This window comes from Salvelinus namaycush, chromosome 39 (assembly GCF_016432855.1).
Source record: "Salvelinus namaycush isolate Seneca chromosome 39, SaNama_1.0, whole genome shotgun sequence".
NCBI lineage: Eukaryota > Metazoa > Chordata > Actinopteri > Salmoniformes > Salmonidae > Salvelinus > Salvelinus namaycush.
Genome location: NC_052345.1, coordinates 12,682,877 through 12,700,105, shown reverse-complemented (window position 1 = coordinate 12,700,105; position 17,229 = coordinate 12,682,877). Strand labels below are relative to the sequence as shown.

The window sequence follows — 17,229 nt, the reverse complement described above, 5'->3', positions numbered from 1 at the left end:
GGACCCCGCTAACATGGTTGTTGTTTGAGAAGAAAAAAAATCCATATTGTATACTTGACATGTGGAGAAAGTTCCAATATGTTGGATACTCAAAATTAAACATTTGCAGGACTCAGAACCTTCACTTTAATGATTTAACATGATTTAACACAGAATCAACCTTGATTGGTGGGAAGAAACAGCTTGCCTTACCTGCTGCTGTGGTCAATTCATTGAATGAGAAGTAGAACAGCAAACACTTCAGCAGTGACATCACCATCACCACAGCTGCCTGTATACTGCTGTCTGTCTCTGTCTGACATCTACTTAGAAAGACAGGAAATAGGACACATCTGACATCAGTCAACCACACCTGCATGTATTACTGCAGTCTAATTTATAATTCTTAATTGAATCAAATTCTATATATGTTATTATAATTTCAATCGTTTATTGTGTTAATCAAAAAACATGGTGAGTGGAGAGTTTAAATGGATTGCATTGTTATAAAACACAACAGATCCAACTGTAAATGAACTTTGTGGCATTCACATATCTACAGGCATGCTAAAGCATGTTGTGTTCATGTTATTTATCTGTCAGATGTCGATTTTTCTCAATGTTAATAAAACTCAGCTCATATCTCATCTCACGCTTTGCATCATCATTTTAATGCGAGGAGAGAAATTCCTCTAGTGGACATGTTGCTTCTGTTCAGTGTCACATCTCAATCAAACCAGGGTTGTATTCACAAGGGACAAAATTAATTACAACCTGAAATTAAAATATATTTTTGGGGGGGTTTGTATCATTTGATTTACACAACATGACTACCACTTTGAAGATGCAAAATATTTTTTTTATTGTGAAACAAACAAGAAATATGTTTTTGAAAAACTGAAAACTTGAGCGTGCATAACTATTCACCCCCCCCCCCCAAAGTCAATACTTTGTAGAGCCACCTTTTGCAGCAATTACAGCTGCAAGTCTCTTGGGGTATGTCTCTATAAGCTTGGCACATCTGGCCACTGGGATTTTTGCCCATTCTTCAAGGCAAAACTGCTCCAGCTCCTTCAAGTTGGATGGGTTCTGCTGCTTTAAGTCATACCACAGATTATCAATTGGATTGAGGTCTGGGCTTTGACTAGGCCATTCCATGACATTTAAATGTTTCCCCTTAAATCACTTGAGTGTTGCTTTAGCAGTATGCTTAGGGTCATTGTCCTGTTGGAAGGTGAAACTCCGTCCCAGTCTCAAATCTCTGGAAGACTGAAACAGGTTTCCCTCAAGAATTTCCCTGTATTTAGCTCCATCCATCATTCCTTCATTTCTGACCAGTTTCCCAGTCCCTGCCGATGAAAAACATCCCCACAGCATGATGCTGCCACCACCATGCTTCACTGTGGGTATGGTGTTCTCGGGGTGATGAGAGGTGTTGGGTTTGTGCCAGACATAGTATTTTCCTTGATGGCCAAAAGCTCAATTTTAGTCTCATCTGACCAGAGTACCTTCTTCCATATGTTTGGGGAGTCTCCCACATGCCTTTCAACAAGCACCAAACGTGTTTGCTTATTTTTTTCTTTAAGCAATGGCTTTTTTCTGGCCATTCTTCCTGTAAAGCCCAGCTCTGTGGAGTGTACGGCTTAAAGTGGTCCTATGGACAGATACTCCAATCTCCACTGTGGAGCTTTGCAGCTCCTTCAGGGTTATCTTTGGTCTCTTTGTTGCCTCTGATTAATGCCCTACTTGCCTGGTCTGTGAGTTTTGGTGGGCGGCCCTCTCTTGGCAGGTTTGTTGTGGTGGCATAGTCTTTCCATTTTTTAATAATGGATTTAATGGTGCTCTGTGGGATGTTCAAAGTTTTCTGATATTTTTCTATAACCCAACCCTGATCTGCACAACTTTGTCCCTGACCTGTTTGGAGAGCTCCTTGGTCTTCATGATGCCGCTTGCTTAGTGGTGTTGTAGACTCTGGGGCCTTTCAGAACAGGTGTATATATACTGACATCATGTGACAGATCATGTGATGCTTAGATTGCACACAGGTGGACTTTATTTAATTAATTATGTGACTTCTGAAGGTAATTGGTTGCACCAGATCTTATTTAGAGCAACGGGGGTGAATACATATGCAGGCACCACTTTTCCGTTTTTTTATTTTTAGAATTTTTTAAAACAAGTCATTTTTTTCATTTCACTTCACCAATTTGGACTATGGAGTCCAAATATAAGCCATTTAAATTACAGGTTGTAATGTAACAAAATAGGAAAAACGCCAAGAGGGGGGGGGAAACTTTTGCAAGGCATTGTATATAATACATAATTCTAAAGATTTTTTTATTTTTTATATTTCCTTTGTGCACTAATTATATACATTTTCCTCACAATGGGTTTACTGCTTTTGGTTCCTTAAAACTTATTAAAACAGTTTAGATCTTAGAACATAAAAGAATGCAGATTAGCCACCCCATCAATTATGATTTTTTATTGTTTAAAGATTATAGTATTTAAAAACAACAATTGAAAATATTTACAAAACGTTCAGTGTAACAACTTTCTCCCTGCGCCTATATTTAATGAACAGTATCAAGGTGCAGGATCTGAACATGAATTTCACAGTGCAAAATATACCCGGACATACTATACAAAAGATGATTTTACATGTTATATCTGGACAAAGTAAAAAAGCTTTAATCTCAATGTTATAATTAATAACAAACAAGTTCACATATAAAAACATACAAAATGTAGCAATAACAAAGTTTGTTATATGGGGTAAGGTGCAGAGCAGGCCTCAAGCAGGCATATGTATGTGCTGAAAACAGGAAGTTGTATTTAAAAAAAAAAAAAGTAAACTTATTAACAAATCAGTTGATAATCACTTCATATATAGACAGGATTCCTCTCTCATCTTGACCTCTTACACTACGAAATAACATGTCTTATTTTTGTTTGAATTGGGAAATAATCATAACTTCACACACAAACATAGTTGTATAGTAGATAGAAATAGGTTAATCATATCTGTATCTACAGTGCCAACTGCCAAGTATGCACTTAAGTAAGAAGGAACAGACACTGTAGAGGAGTGTGAAGGAATTGTGGGAGGTGTAGTCTTGTTGTGGACGCCATTCACCTCAAGCTGCCACAATACAACAGATTTCTCAGTCTATATGTAATGCCATCAGCAACATGGGAGCAGTAAAACATCATGGGAACTGAAACGATCATTATATAAACAGAAGACAATTGCTGCCCCTTGCATAACACAAAATGTTTTTCCAAATGTATCATAATCAACCACCAGGTGAAGATGTCTATGTTGCCTTGAAACTGATACCAATTCTCTCAGATTAATAATTGACTCTAGTCCATTGTTTTTCATGTTTACTGTTGCATGCCATTAAAATGACTTCTTGGAGGTAAGCCTGGGCTAAACGTAGACCTATATTTTCCACCAGCAGAAAAAGGAAGGACAAAACAAACAAACTGCTGCGGTAGAACTGTTGAAGCAACAGGCTGGCTGTTGGTAACAAGGTTGGTTAATGTTACAATAAATTCCAGAGATTACACAAAGTCAAGTCAAAGGTTGAATTCAAAATGGCTCCCTATTCCTTCTAGTCAAAAGTAATGTACTTACGTAATGTATTTATATTTTGCCTAGCATTTCTTCACATACACATTGTAGCAGAATCAAAGTCCAGGGAGAATAGTGGCAGGCACAGAAGAGTATCTATCAGAACCGTCTTTCAGAGGCGAAACCAGTTTACTTCATATTTTTGGAAAAGTGATATGTACACGCATAAACAAACAACACAACAACATTGTCAGTCACCTCCTTGTCTGAAGGACAAGTGGAGAAACAGGCTAATGTCAAGCCTTGCATGTTTTCTTCAAAAGTCTCATTGAATGCAGGCCTACATTGAACACCACACATTGGCTGTTACTGTAGGCTGAACAATAGAACAGCTATTACCATGTTAAAATGTTATGGAAGGCATTTGTTTCATTGTTTTTGATGGTAGGCCACTCTGGTAGGCCTACATTATGATCAAATAGACACACTAGTCTACTTGACCACTGTTAAAACTCAGCCTCCGTGTTCACAGTAAACACGCGTCCAGAAGTGGGACAGAATTTTCACAACGTTCAAGTTTGCTCAGTGATGAAAACAATCAGAGGGAACATTGCTCATGAACCTTCTAGTATAGTGTGAAACGTTACAATGATTAGATGGCTTGGTGTTAAGGGTACAGTTTGAACAATCATGCTGGTAGAACCTACAGTATACTGACACTATGGCAACCCTATACAGCAGGGATCATCAACTACATTCAGCCGGGGGGCCGGGTTTTTTTTCTTTCTTTTCTTCTTGAGTCGTGGGGCCGGAACATAATTACAAAAAATGTGTAGACTGCAAATTAAACGCAAGAAGCCCAAAAATATATGTTTGACTAAAATATAATAATTTCAAACCTTGCTGTGGACCGACAGTTTGGGAACCCTGCTGTACAGAACCAATCATGTCTGGCTTTTAAACATAGGCTGTTAAAGTCATCAACCACAGTCATCAACCACAGTGTTTAAAGGCTGGTATCTATATAAATATAGACCTGCATTTTCCACCAGCAGATAGCGCAAGACAAGAAGAAAGGAGAATGAGGAAGGACACAAACAAAATCCTCTGTGGTAGGAGCAACAGGCTGGCTTTTGGTTACAAAAGTGGTTGTTGTACAGTCTTGCGAAACCCTCTTTCAGAAGGGAAACCAGTTTTACTACATGTTTTCAGAAAAGTGCTGTGTTCAAATTGAATGTTCGCACAACCTTAGTATACAACAGTGTGTAAACTTATAGTGATTAGATGGTCTGGTGTTACAGTATAGTAATAACAACCACTATGGTAGAATCTACAGTATAGGAAAGGTGGAATGTTAAACCATGCACCTTATAGTGTGTACATTGATTAGATTACCTGGTATTACAGTATACCAATGTTCTGCAGTGGTAGAATCTAGAGCATTATGACACCATGGCAACCCCATGGCAACCCTGTATAGAAACATTGATATATAGGGCAGTTACATATCATTTGTAATCAACCACAGACCTTAAAGGCTGACATCATCAGTAGATTATGAAAAAACAAATGCCTCAATCAGAATGACCTGAGTGGCAAAGTGACTGTCATCGGACACTTAACAGGAAACAATCTATCAAAAGATAGTGATGGTGACAAGCCTCTTATTGATCGTCAAGGAAACAGTCCCTTCCAGAGACTACCAGTTAACGAATCATTTACTAGAGACTGTTACGCTGGTCCTGTGGACTGTCACTGTTTAGACCTGGACAGAGGGAGACTGAGAGTGATAGAGAACCGACAGACAGACAGAGAAGGTGAAAGAGAGAAAGAGAGAAAGAGCATAATGTTACACAATAATAGAAAGTAAAAACAGGAGAGACTTCACTAATCATTACAAGGAGCACGAGCAGCATGTAAACTACAAGATAACCACAAGGTTAACTACAGGACAATCAATCATTTTAAAAAACATGTCCCCTAAGAAACCATGATGCTGAATAGAAAAAAGCTTTTATAAATACAATATATTTTTGACAGATATATTCATTATAGATGTACAATATAAATCTAGATATATTAATTGTAGATTGAACACGTGGACACAGTACCTTCTGCCTCAACATCTCCATCATGCCTGGTATCTGTTTGGTGGTCACCTAAAAAAGAAAAAGACTAAGTCAGAAGCTGATCTGTGACATATTGTGGAGGAATGTCATCTAACATTTAAATCTCCAGAAGAACCTTGCCTCCTTCGAAGTTCAGTGAAATTAAGAGTCGGGCAGAAACAGAAAAGTTAGTCAAGATAGAAAATCTTCCCTCACAGTGCAGATAAGCCCATATTTCACCCAGCATTACATAATAGTATGACCCAAATACATAATCTCCCTTCAACACAGCCATGCAGCTAAACTAACGGAATTAGTACAGGGGTGAGTCAATTCTTAAGATTTCCCCATGAGATCAACGCAAAAGTGGAGCCACCATCATCGCCAACTGGTTTGGTAAACAATTAGTAATCATCCGGACTCCATTTTATACTCCACTTGTGACGGATGAAACACTTCCCTTTGACCTACATTCAATCACCCTAGTAGTCATGTTTAATAGGAAAGCTAAGACCGATACTGTGTGTACAGCATATCAGATATTACACAGGGACAGATACAGGGACGGACTGGGACAAGAAACCAGGCCCATTTTTGCCACTGGAGCCCCCCATACCTGCCCTGGCATGATAGAACAGATACTGTACGTACAGCATATCAGACATAAGGGCCCAATGTAAACAAAGTATCTCCCTCTGAAGCAACAGTAAAGAGGAACTGATAGAGGATGTGATTTGGAAGGTTGAGAACAGACAGACATGTGTTCTGGGTGAGTGGCCACAGTTTCACAGTTTTACTGTCCAAGGCTGAGTGGCTAGTTTCACAAACCAAATGCATGTGAATGCTAGCCTGGTCAAATATCTGTTTAAACTACTCTTGCCAACTCCATAGCTCATTGTCAAGACAAAAATGTTACGCATGACAATGACTGACAAGGATTTGGCATGATAGACCAAACAGACTGGCACTCAGGCTATGTGAATGCATTATGGAGTGTTGTTATAATTTATAACAGTTATAAAAGTATTATAAAAAGTTCTAATTTATAACAGTTATAAAAGTATAAAACAAAAATATAAAACATAATTCCAAATATGATGCTGGTCATTATAAAGTATATGTATTGCTTTTACAGGGAATTATGTGAACTGTCTAGGAAAGATGGGAAACCATAAACCCAAAGTGACAAAGAAATATCAAATATTCTATATTTCAATAAATACTGAATATCGAAGGACATACTCATTAACGGAAAGGTGGACTGCCTTCGAGCTCCTGTCAAAAATGACACAAAACCTAAATGAAATCAAAAAGATCATCATTTAACCAAAAGTAATGTTGATGAACAATAAATAGCCTACTAGTGCAGTTAATGCTTAATCCATTAATAGATAATAGTATTATTATAATATTATACACTGAGTATACAAAACATTAAGGACACCTGCTCTTTCCATGAAATAGACTGACCAGGTGAATCCAGGTGAAAGCTATGATCCCTTATTGATGTCACCTGTTGAATCCACTTCAACCAGTGTAGATGAAGGGGAGGAGACAAGTTTTAAGAAGGGTTTAAGCCTTGATACAATTGAGACATGGATTGTGTATGTGTGCCATTCAGAGGGTGAATGGGCAAGACAAAAGATTTAAGTGCCTTTGAACGGGGTACGTCGTAGGTACCAGGCGCAATTGTAGAACTCCAACACTACTGGGTTTTTCACACTCAACAGTTTCCTGTGTGTATCAAGAATGGTCCACCACCCAAAGGACAACCAGCCAACTTGACACAACTGTTAGGAATTACTGGAGTCGCCATATGGCAGCATCCTTGTGGAACGCTATCGACACCTTGTAGAGTTCATCCCCTGACAAATTGAGGCTGTTCTGAAGGCAAAAGGGGTTTGCAACTCAATAATAGGAAGGTGTTCCTAATGTTAGGTATACTCAGTGTATATGATAATAGTAATATGGATTGTATTAACTACACTGCTGTTCATGGTTAATAGCATGCCACAACATGCCACTGATTTGACTACTCTAAATGAATGGCTGAGTTACCAGACAACATTACAGGTTGTGTAATCCCCCATGCAAAGAAAAAATGGATGGCTGCCAGAGCATGCAGGCTTGGCAGAGGCAGGGCCACTGTACAGGTTAATCTAGCACTAAAATAGCATGACAAACATATACGTAATCAGATACATGATCAAAGCTCCATGTAATGATATTTATTAATGGAGTTATACACAGACAACAGTTTCTACTGTATGAGTATGACAATTCATGTACTTACGTCGGGCGGAGCGCCTCTTAAATAACAGCAGCGCAGCAAGGAGTCCAATGATCAGAGATCCTATGACTACAACCGGGGCTAGCCAATTGGTGGTGGAATCAGAATCCAATTTGTCAGCTTTCCTACCTGGACAGACAAAATTGACATAAATTGGGAGTTACAAAATAAATAGGCAATTCATATGAAGTCAAGAGAAAAGGGTCAAAGTCAGGTCAAAGTCAGTATCAGGGCATTTCACACACAGACTTGAGCTCTGTTCAAATCGGCATGCATCTTAATAACCTTTTACTGCAGTGGGCTAAATAAAGGTCACCAGGAGAGATTGTTAGTCTTAAACAAATCTTGAAGACTGAAATACAACAAAACCTTTTGACATAGAAACACCGGATTTGTTAAAAAAATAAATAAACAAACATCTTTATTGATTGTGAAATTCTGAAAAATATTCCTAACATTCCACTCATGAGGCCAGAGAGGGCACTTTTGGTCATTGACAGCAGGAAAGGGCTACTTTACTTCCCATTGCTAAGAACAATTTGTTTTGGCATTAGATGGATCATTTGTCTTGGAAAATCCCCAGCCAGGCTAAAGAACAACAGCTGGAGGACCGCAGATCAGAAAGAATATTCAAAATGGCTGCCAGAGATAAGAAACACAACTGCAGAGACAGAATGTTCTGGTAAGAAGGTATTATGATGACTGCACTGAATCGTGATAAGAGGGAGCATTAGAGACAGATTGGAGACTATGAGCTCTAATTTTCAACTAGCGCAGGTAGTTACAACTCCACCATCATTATTTCATTATTAACCTAGTAATTTCCTATAGGCTCATCAGATGACAAGTAGACTGGGTTAAGCAAACATTGAAGAGTTTCCGGATTCCTGTTGAAACACGCATGAAGAGAGTGCCGGCTTGTAGCCCTAAAACCCGCAAATGAGTTACTCTTGGTTCGTTCAGCCATTCCTATGGCGAAAATTAATGGGGAAAAAATAGGGTTATGAGATAAACACCGAAAATAAGGTCTGAGGTTAACACAGGTTTAGGAGATCTTATATGTTTTGTTTTATGAGATAATATCTGTCAGATTAATATGACCTTTATGAATTATGAAGCCTTTATGTGCTTTATTAAATGACATAAAGGCTTCAAAATTCACAAAAAGTTATGTTAACTGATGAAGATTATCTCGTAGAACTAAACGTATAAGATCTCCTAAGCCTATGTTTACCACAGACCTTATTTTTGGCGTTTATCCAAAAACCCTAGAGAAACTCATTTTCCCCATTGGCTTTGTCCAACAAACCATTGGGGGAGTTAGTGCCTACAAAAATATGCCATTACGATTGCTATCTGTTGTTTCTTACCCAAACCAACACAAGCATTTTCCTTTTTTCCAGTTTCAAGGAAGATGTTCAGTCAGATTGAGGAGCATGTTACGGCCTCTACTCCTCAGTGACATGTTGTTCTCTCATGATAAGGCTGACTTTTATTGTGCTCGCACATGATAAAGACGTCGTAAAAAGGCCTATACTAATAAATGTAGACTAGATTGAGGCTGAATTGTTTACAATTATCAGGGTCAGGATGAGGGAATACGAGAGACTGGCATGTTTTGGACTTGACCCTACTTTTACAAAGGATGACATCACCAACATATTCATACCCATAGGTAGCAGCCATGGCAGCACGTACCTGAGTCTCGCGGCGCAAACTGGATCACAAATGATGCCATCCCCTCCACGGCACCATTGACATTGAGCACTTCGCACGTGTAGTTTGTGGAACTGGATGTAGCCTTCTGCACTTTGAATTTACTGGAGAGGCTGAACGGTCCATCTTCAGTCTCTTTGGCCACCAGTTCAGCACTGCGCGTCCAATCGTTGCGAAACTGGTCAAACCACCGGATCGACCCTTTCTGTTGCCCGCCTGTAGAGTTGCAGAAAATGGTCACACCTGTGTTCTCTTCGATGTTGGTCTCAGGGATGGAGCTCATGGTTGGAGTTATGTACTTAGCTGGAAGAGAGAGAGAAATCTATCATACATGTGGGTGATATTTGCTACATCAGTAGTTATACAAAGTCGATGGGTAAACATCGTTAAGACAGACTTTGCACCTTTTCAACGTCCATCCGAGGGTTATAACTTGGAATGAGATTACTGGAGGAGTGATTTTAATAAACTGGAATGACCTTTCTTCTATCTCTAACACACGTTCTATTTTAGTCTGTGTGTACTAGGCCTATTGTGTAAACACTGATTGCATGACATGGGTAGAATGGACATTATGGAGGCTAGTTGTGGACATTCCCACTGGTACTAGTCTGTGCCATTTGAGCACTGTCATTCTGAAACAGAAAGTAACTCTGGCTCCTGCTGTACTGTCCAATCACACACACACACACACACACACACACACACACACACACACAAATAGATCTAAACTCCCCCTGAACATATTCCAGAATAAACATCCTTATCAACTTTGTATCATAAATGTATGGAAGTGTGTGTGTGAGAACGGAAGTTGAATAGAACTTCATTTCAACACATTTCGGCATGTGGGCATCATAACACCCTGATGAAGGCTATGAGCTGAGACACATTTAAAAAGCTGTTGTATTCTATTCTTCTATTGACCTCCAAGGGTGGCTGAATATCTCACATGTTTCAGTTTTCTCCTTTCATGAACCTGTGTTGAAAGGTGCTTATCTTTTTATAATCACAATTGTTTGAACTGTAGACAGTACAGGACTCACCTGTGACACTGAGGCTGGTTGTAGCTGTATCATCACCACTGTCTGTTCTCACCATGCATGTATACTCCCCCGTGTCGGCCATCTTGGTATTTGTCAACAACAAGGACACATTCGTATTCTTCTTGTTCCAGGATGGCTCAGCAAATTTAAACCCAGGAGTTGGGTTAAATGTATCTTGATTGTATTCCAACAAAAGAGCTTCCACCCTCTTCCAGGTCACGGTCAAGATGGTCACTTTCTTAACAGCTTTGACATTACACTGCAGCAATGACTGCTGACCATAAACCCCATGGGACTCTTCATTACACTCCAGGTTGACAAATTCTGTAAGTAAAATATCATTTCAGAGACAAATTGACAATAATACAAGACAGAATTACTGGTATAGTAGTCAGTTTTATGATAATGTGACCAATCTTACTAAACTTTTAGTACAAAATAATATACATTTCTCCCAAACCCCTAAGTTAACAATCAGCTGAAAATAATAAATACATTTTTGTATATAACATTTTATAACCATTATTATGGCACAACTTACTCTCAGAGGAATCTCCAGATCTGATACAGGCTAAATGGATCACAACAATCAGGAAGCTGGTAGCTGAAGTCATCTTTGGATTCCTGAGTAGGAAGAGAGAAATGTACAATGACAACACTTGTCACAGCAGTATGAGGTGTTAGGTTTTAATTATCAGAGTAAGAACTCGACGGACACTATTAAAGCTTAAACCAAGTTAATTCTTCCAAAAGGATCGAACAGCTGAACAGACAGAGACAAGGTTACAATAGTGGAGGTACGTATATATGTACCCCACTCTGGTTGGAGTCTCCTCCTTCTCGCTAAACATTGCATCTATTGCTAGGCAGGAAACTAAGTGATACGGGCAATAAACTTTCCCTTCTCCCTTAACGTGACCTGAACTCGACCCCTTTCATCACTGATCCTCGACTCTCCCCCCTTATTAATGCCTGCCACATATGATCAGTTTCCCTACACTCAGTACATTCCAAGCTTCATTGCCACCACTATATACCTTCCTCCTACAGATAACCATTAACTTCTGGTGTAGACCCTCTAAACCTAAGCCTCAATATTTCAATAGGATACCTGATAATGAACCCTATCCCAAGTTTAGGAGAGAACCCAGAATCCATCAGAGGTAAGTCTATAGACTGCCTGTCACTCACAAAGTGCCTCTGGACTGTTCCCCCCGAAAATAAAAATAAAACAGTTGCTAACAGAAACAAATCCAATTTGACTACAGTAAAGTGCTGAATAGGTCTTAACTAAGTACATAGTGAATGAAGGTCTAACATAGGCAACACCGTCAACTGTCCCCTATTAAACCATCTATTTGTCACCTCCCATCTGGATTGTCAACATGTCTGTTTCAACTATTTCTTTGGCAGACAAATGCAACATAATGTGAACATTATACAAATAGACAAAAAAGCATAACACTCACTGAAGGAAACACATTATATTATTAAGGAAACATTTGTGTGGGAGATGACAGTCCTGTTAAATTCATTCAAGTGGCCACTAAAGCTGTTGGAGTTATTCTCCCCCATAATATCCTCATTGCTTCTAGAGCCAATGCAGCTGAACAATGCCCAAAGGAATAAACAGCTGCAATGAGAGAATAAGGGATTTTTTCCTCCCTAGTGAGGGCTTCTGGAGGGACCTTTTATTGAAAGAAGCATGAAATAGGCCAACAGATGCAAAGATGTATGCAATAATCAAGGGACAAATGTGCAATACCCTTCAATTTGTTATTTAGCACATTCTTTGTCGTAGAATCCCATTACACTTCACTTTAAGGGGAAGTAAATGAGAAGGAAGTTCTGTCAGTACAATGTAGCCCTTGAACTTAGCACTTAACTTGGTTGTGGTTTGAAGCCAAAAACAAACAAACAATTCCATATAGTATACATGTAGAGAAAGCTCCAAAAGTTTTGATATACATAATTAAACATAACCTGCTTCGAAATGCAGCCCTCAGACCTTTCACTGGGCAAATATACATCATTTTACTATGCAAATAAACACCCACTGGCAGTGGGCACATACTGGTTGAATCAACGTTGTTTCCACGTCATTTAAATGAAATTATGTTTAACCAACATGAAATTGACGTTGAATTGACGTCTGTACTATAATGGGTATTCTGAGTCTTTTCAGGGTGCCGGCTCATTTGGCTCTGTTCACTTAAAAGAGAAGGCGCACTGGGTTCCCAAACGGTTCTTCTCTCAAAATATTTAAAAATGTACATAGAACCATGAAAGAAAATGCTAATCTTCAACGTAAAGCCCAAATGAAGGCTATCATTGTGTCAGATCATGAAATGCGCGTTCAAATAAAATGTTACCTGACCAAATATGGAATATTGCGTTTTTTTTTTTTTACACACAGCAAACATGAGCATGGACCCGATTATTTATTGTTTCTGCAGTGAGGATTCACCCTCTTTCGATAATTATTTTGTAACTTATCTGCATTAAAACGTTGTTTTGAGCTCAAAAATCAATAATAGCAGTATGCAAATCAGGGAATCAAATGGACGGCTTTTTAAAAAATCGGTAAACGCACACTTGTAATGCAATATGAATGGTCAACAATTTAATAAACTTTAATCAATATTAAGAAAAGCTAGGCTAGAGACACCAAAAACGTTAAAATCTTACCGCACAAATGCTTCAGGTTGTTACAGTGTGGAAGGTTAGAGTGAATCTGATTTAAAGATTACACTGACAGGCTGTCTAAACTTTCGGTTTCGATTTGACGCATTGGTCGTTTTATGGTCATTGCAGTACGCAAGCCTCTCAACAGTGGCAAGGTGACGGTTCAGGAGAGGGTTGGTCCTTATACCTTAGTGAATTTATATAAAATATCCAAAATAACAAATGATTAAACATTCAAACAAGGGTCTGTTTTAGACATTGTACTAATTTTGTCAAATGTATAGGACCACTTAGGGTTAAGTGCCTTGCTCAAGGGCACATCAACAGATGTTTCACCTAGTTGGCTAGGGATTTCGAACCAGCGACCTTTCGGTTACTAGCCCAACGCGCTTAACCCCTTGGCTACCTGCCTAGACCCAGTTCATTTGCTTTTCTCATGTGAAAATAAATGTCCCCCACAAGTTATCGTTTGTTTGTGCACATATACCTCCTCACATGCAGGACTTCTACTTTGACACGAAGGACAGGAAAATGGTTCAATTCACACACTCAAGAGAACATCCCTGGTCATCCCAAAAGCAGAGAGGAGGTGGGTCTTTCAGGCAAGGGGATAGCATCGTCACGTCGGGACTAGGGGAACTCATGGACTAGGGGAACTCATGGACGGGGGGGCCTAATCCTAGATCAGCACTCCTACTCTGAGAGGCTTGATACATATAGTACACATGGCCCCTGATCTCTGACTTGACTAAATTCGAGACCATAGAAGTTATCTGTACGGGTACAAATGTGTCTGAGACGAGACCAAGACACTCAAAATCAGTGGTGGAAAAAGTATTAAATTGTCATACTTGAGTTAAAGTAAATATACCTTAATAGAAAATGACTCAAGAAAAAGTGAAAGTCACCCAGTAAAATACTACTTGAGTAAAAGCCTACAAATATTTGTTTTTAAATATACTTAAGTATCTAAAGTAAATGTAAGTGCTAAAATATACTTAAGTATCAAAAGTAAAAGTACAATTATTTTAATTTTTTTTTTACTTAAGCAAACCAGATGGCATAATTTTTTTTATTTTTTTATTTACGGTTAGCTAGGGGCACACTCCAACACTCAGACATCATTTACAAATTAAGCATTTGTGTTTAGTGAGTCCGCCACATAAGAGGCAGTTGGGATGACCAGGGATTGTCACGATCGTCGTATGGTGGAAGAGAGGAGGACCAAAGCGCAGCGTGGTTAGAATACATTCTTCTCATTTAATGACACGAAACGAAGAACACTTTACAAACTAAGCAAAACAACAAACCGACGAACGTGAAGCTATATAAACAATGTGCTAACATGCGACATAGACAATAACCCACGAACTACCCAATGAATCTCTAATTGAGAACCAATCTAGGCAACCATAGACATACATACACCTAGACTAGACACTGCCCCATAAACATACAAAAAACCCTAGACAATACAAAACACATACTTCCCCCATGTCACACCCTGACCTAACTAAAATAATAAAGAAAACAAAGATAACTAAGGCCAGGGCGTGACAGGGATGTTCTCTTGAGTGTGTGAATTGGACCATTTTCCTGTCCTACTAAGCATTCAAAATGTAACAAGTACTTTTGGCTGTCAGGGAAAATGTATGGAGTAAAAAGTACATCATTTTATTTAGGAATGTAGTGAAGTAAAAGTAAAAGTAGTCAAAAATATAAATAGAAAAGTAAAGTACAGGTACCCCAAAAAAACGATTTATGTAATACTTTCAAGTATTTTTACTTAAGTACTTTACACCACTGCTCAAAATGTAGACCGAGACCTGTTTCCATACTGCAACACTAGTATGTGTCATGATATTTATGCCTGCTGCATGCCAAAACTGTACATTCAAGAACATATAGCCTATAATTCAATTTTTTTTAGATGGGTGGTTTGAATATGTTCTTATTGAAATATTTATAATTTGATGTTACCAAAATGTGTTGTGAGGAAATGGAGGATACAGCATCTAATACAGATGCAGTAGTGCACCAGGGCTATATGAAATTGAATTATTCAATTGAACAAAGGGCAGATGGACAGCATTAAATTAACTTTGCCATCATTGGACAGATGGGTGCTTGTGTAGGCCTACAGTTGGAGCATACTGTTCTAGAACCAATTCACCCAAACACTGGTTGACTTTTGAATTTTCTGCAAAGATCAGAAATGTAGTGTGTTAATGTTTGTGTTTCAGTTGCATGAACTTGGTTCTAAACCCATCCTCCTCATTGGGAAGGAGACCAGGAAGGGTAATGAGCAGCCTTGGGTCCAGATCAAGTGGGCCTACACAAATACCTTTTTACGCAAATCATGCTTGTAAAAAAAAGTACAATTATTGGTAAAGGACTAGAGGTTGATGATTTACTGTTATGTGTATAAGTCATTTAGACTACATTTTATTCAACAATAAATTAAAAAAATGAAAGTGGTTGCCTTAGTCACTCAGTCATGTATTGTAACTAATGTATCTGTTTCTGTGATGAAATGAACATTTCTTCAACATTGAATATCACTGTCACAGCTTGTCACCTGTCTGAGAGAGACTTACACGGTTATCAAAATGTCACGCCAGGGTAAACCTACATGAAACACAGCCCTTATTTTAAGGGTTTCTGAAATCCATTGTGGGAAAAATGATTCGTGGAAACTGATTGGAACCATTACCCTTCTTGACCGCTAGGTTTTACAGGTATTAAGACACCTCCACTGTTGGGCTCTATGGGGCTGAATGGCACAACAAAATAGCTAAGAATCATGGTGAAAGTAGCCGTAACTAGCAAAGGATCATGGTCGATGTAGTCGTTTTCATCCTTCCTGAGAGAGCGCGCATCGGGTTGTGAGCCTCCTCGTAGCCTGCTGGCCTGTGATTGGTCTGTGTCAGCACGTGGTCCCGTGTGACAACAAATGTAATAATCAGAATGAATCACCATTTAAAGCTTTGGAAGTGGAGAGGAGGAAATGGCGACTGCGTTTGAATCTGAAAGTCAAATTAAATCGAATTATATTTGTCACATGCGCCGAATACAACAGGTGTAGACCTTACCGTGAAATGCTTACTTACAAGCCCTTAACCAACAATGCAGTTCAAGAAATAGAGTTAATAAATTATTTACTAAATAAACTAAAGTCAAAAGAAATCTAATTAATCAAAAGGTAACACAAGAAATGTACATAACAATAACGAGGCTATATACAGGGGGTACCGGTACCAAGTCAATGTGCGAGGGTACAGGTTAGTCAAGGTCATTTGTAAAGTGACTATGCATAGATAATAAGCAGCGAGTAGCATTTGATTAGTTGTTCAGCAGTCTTATGGCTTGGGGGAAGAATCTTTTTGGTCCTAGACTTGGCGCTCTAGTACTGCTTGCCGTGCGGTAGCAGAGAGAACAGTCTATGACTTGGGTGACTGGAGTCTTTGATACTTTTTTGGGCCTTTCTCTGAAACTGCCTTGTATAGAGGTCCTGGATGGCAGGAAGCTTGGCCCCAGTGATCTCCCGGGCCGTACGCACTACTCTCTGTAGCGCCTTACAGTCAGATGCCAAGCAGTTGCCATACCAGGCGGTGATGCAACCGGTCAGGATGCTCTCGATGGTGCAGTTGTAGAACTTTTGAGGATCTGGGGACCCATGCCAAATCTTTTCACCCTCCTGGGGGGGAAAAGGTGTTGTCGTGCCCTCTTCACAACTGTCTTGGTGTTTTTGGACCATGATAGTTTGTAGGTGATGTGGACACCAAGGAACTTGAAACTCTCGACCCGCTCCACTTCAGTCCCGTCAAT

General features: G+C 39.1%; 1 protein-coding gene across 3 annotated transcripts; it reads right to left on the bottom strand.

Moving 5' to 3' along the window:
- Positions 1-2,646: 2,646 nt before the first annotated feature.
- Positions 2,647-13,490, bottom strand: LOC120032864. Of its 3 annotated transcripts, none has more exons than XM_038979075.1 (8): positions 13,405-13,490; positions 11,258-11,340; positions 10,717-11,040; positions 9,653-9,973; positions 7,958-8,083; positions 6,907-6,960; positions 5,668-5,715; positions 2,647-5,336 (listed from the first exon to the last, which is right to left on the bottom strand). In XM_038979075.1, exons 2-8 carry the CDS (start codon positions 11,328-11,330, stop codon positions 5,278-5,280), a joined length of 1,005 nt encoding a protein of 334 aa, XP_038835003.1. In that variant the 5' UTR covers positions 11,331-11,340; positions 13,405-13,490; the 3' UTR covers positions 2,647-5,277. The 3 variants fall into 3 exon arrangements, with proteins under 3 accessions (XP_038835003.1, XP_038835005.1, XP_038835004.1); XM_038979077.1 differs by having other exon boundaries at positions 9,653-9,886; XM_038979076.1 differs by lacking the exon at positions 6,907-6,960.
- Positions 13,491-17,229: the final 3,739 nt, after the last annotated feature.

Coding starts and splice junctions, on each gene's coding strand:
- LOC120032864 (XM_038979075.1), bottom strand. CDS start 11,330: ATGACTTCAGCTACCAGCTTCCTGATTGTTGTGATCCATTTAGCCTGT. Junction 11,041..11,257: donor ATCTGGAGATTCCTCTGAGA/GTAAGTTGTGCC, acceptor TTTTACTTACAG/AATTTGTCAACCTGGAGTGT. Junction 6,961..7,957: donor TAAGAGGCGCTCCGCCCGAC/GTAAGTACATGA, acceptor GATTTCATTTAG/GTTTTGTGTCATTTTTGACA.